Here is a 2,532-nt window from a genome sequence, read left to right on the forward strand (position 1 = left end):
CCGAGAGGATGCAACCTTCGATCGTAGGTTTGTTTTTGCTGCTGCCGACGGTCGGTGAGTAAAGCTAATTTTATGTTCGCAGTTTTATTTCTTCGGATTATCCGTCTTCTTAGTGTTGACCTTCACGCTACTACCGTGTGAGATCCCGAACGAGACCACAGCCGGCTACTGCATGACGCCGAACGTCTGTCGAGCTTATCAGCAGTTGAAAAGTGGAGCTTTGGCTGCCGCACGGGAAACGAAAGAATTTCTTAGACGACTTACTAGTAGTTGCTCAGGACAAGCAATATGTTGTACTGTGAAACAGGCTTATCTGAACCCACGTATTCAAGTGCTGCCGCCAGCGGATGATTCCTCGAATCTGATTACCAATTGCGGCATGGAGGCTACTAGGGAACACATAATTGGCGGAGAAATTACCGACATCGATGAGTTTCCCTGGCTGGCACTGCTTTTCTATCACTCGAAGGAAACGGATCAGATAACTCCCTCCTGCGGTGGTGTTCTGATCTCGAAACGCTGGGTTCTAACCGCAGCGCACTGCATTACCGGTCGAGGATATCGAAACACTGGACCACTGTTAGACTGAATTGTGAATTTTATATTTTGATACAAATTCTAACGTAAGTTTTTCCAGAAAGTTTGTCCGCTTAGGAGAGCATAATCTGGACACGGAAGTGGATTGCGATAGGAATAGAGACTGTGCCGATCGCCCGGTCGATTTGGCGGTGGACAAGATTATTCCTCATCCGGACTATGTCAGCACCAGTTGGGACAAGTACAATGATCTAGCTTTGCTTAAGCTGTCGAAAGATGCTCCCCATACCGATTTCATACGCCACATTTGTCTACCCAGCTATTACAACATCACGCAAACTGAGACAGTCCGAAAATACGTTGCTGCCGGTTGGGGGCTTACCGACATCTGTAAGTATCGTTTGTTTTTCGAAAACGATTGAACAAATTTGATCAATAAACTTCGCTCTTCGTTGCATGCTTTTCAGACGAAAACATCGATAACGTTCCGAGCAAGATCAAGCTCAAGGTCAGTCTACCACATATTGAGCACTCACGCTGCCAGACGGTCTACGGGAACTTCTCGATTCGTGTGGCCGACAGTCAGATTTGTGCCGGCGGCCGCAAGGCACAGGACACCTGCCGGGGAGACAGCGGTTCCCCGTTGATGTACTTCAGTCAGCCGCACGAACGCTGGTTCGCCTACGGCATCGTCAGCCGGGGTCCGTCCAGCTGCGGAACCGAAGGGGTGCCCAGCATCTACACCAGCATGTTCGAATTCGACGATTGGGTCAGCAGTACCATGAAGGCCAACTGATTAACGGCGACGACGACGATGACGACAGTAGCAAGTAAGAAGAAAATAACATATCCTTATGCAACAAATAAACGTAAGTTCGAAATTAAGACGTTTCGCTTGTTAATCCCCGGTGCCTCACGGGACGGGATTAATCCTTTCCATTATGCAATGTTACCCCCTGGTTCGGTTGGTAGCCTGCTTTTTCGACCTTACCACACCGGGAGCGCAGAGTACAAGGCGAAGGAAAACAAGGTCAGTCGATAACAAGGCAAACCCCTGCCGAAGTTTTTCTTGTTGATTTTTTTCTGTCTTCTATTCATCTTCTTGGCAGTTGTTCGCTTGCAGCAGCGTGAACAACAATGAACCATCATCGAAGCTGACCCTGCCACGAGAGGGGCTCCTGCTGCGCGGCGCTACCCGATAGTAACAATCATAATCGAACGTGAAGCTAACGAAGGACGAAAACGACAATTGCGACAATGTAACCGAAAGAGGTTGAATAACCATTATCCTTACTGCACTGCGTTGCGTAGCGAGGCGGTGCGGGATTTTCGGGAAATAGGTTAAATCCCGACTGGTGGTCCAAGCAACCTGGCCGGCCATTTGTCAAGGATTTTTCAACGTCGAAAGTTCATGTTATCGTCGGGGGGAAAAGCTGCACGTGGCCTTGAGGAAGACGGCGCGGCGCCGTCAACGTCGGCACTACAGATTAATTTACTGTGAGATGTGATGATGAGCACTGGACATGGCGTAATGGGAATTTGATTGCAAACCGGTGCGGTGGTGCTTCGGTTGGAGTTCTGCGTTACTGCAGAATGATACTCAAGTCAACCGTGCCCGCCGTCCGTCAGTACTCAAGGTAACCGAAGGGCAAAGCTGAAATCCCATAGAGCAAACCAAGAAGGGGAGTTTGTAATTAAATAGACTTTTCAACTGGACACGTGTGTGGTTGGCGGAAAAGTGGACCTGTTGGTGGCGAGGCCAAAAGAAGGGTAGTGTATCATTTGTACTACATCATAATAGCTATTTCTTACGGTCAAAAGTACCTATTTAAAGACGCAATATGCTAAACAACTAACTTGCCTATTTCTTTCTATTGATTGAAGGCGTTTTCGATATAACTTGTAGTGTCAGATTAACAATGTCTAGTTATAAACTTTCATTGACTTATTTGAATTGAGGTTATTTCAAACTCTTAATAAGGCCATCACAAACAT

The 2,532-nt window shown here is 47.4% G+C and overlaps 1 protein-coding gene across 1 annotated transcript; it reads left to right on the forward strand.

Annotated features, from left to right (window-relative positions):
- Positions 1-1,401, forward strand: LOC128744295 (CLIP domain-containing serine protease B8-like). The gene is made up of 4 exons (XM_053841166.1): positions 1-54; positions 114-579; positions 638-927; positions 1,005-1,401. The coding sequence occupies exons 1-4, from the start codon at positions 9-11 to the stop codon at positions 1,331-1,333; spliced, it is 1,131 nt and encodes a 376-aa protein (XP_053697141.1). The 5' UTR covers positions 1-8; the 3' UTR covers positions 1,334-1,401.
- The last annotated feature ends 1,131 nt before the right edge of the window (positions 1,402-2,532 follow it).

This window comes from Sabethes cyaneus, chromosome 1, assembly GCF_943734655.1.
Source record: "Sabethes cyaneus chromosome 1, idSabCyanKW18_F2, whole genome shotgun sequence".
NCBI classification, from domain to species: Eukaryota; Metazoa; Arthropoda; class Insecta; order Diptera; family Culicidae; genus Sabethes; species Sabethes cyaneus.

Bases quoted from the DNA above. Each gene is read 5' to 3' on its own strand.
- LOC128744295 (XM_053841166.1), top strand. From the start codon at position 9: ATGCAACCTTCGATCGTAGGTTTGTTTTTGCTGCTGCCGACGGTCG. The intron at 55-113 runs GTGAGTAAAGCT...CCGTCTTCTTAG, and splicing joins TTTGCTGCTGCCGACGGTCG to TGTTGACCTTCACGCTACTA. The intron at 580-637 runs GTTAGACTGAAT...AAGTTTTTCCAG, and splicing joins TATCGAAACACTGGACCACT to AAAGTTTGTCCGCTTAGGAG.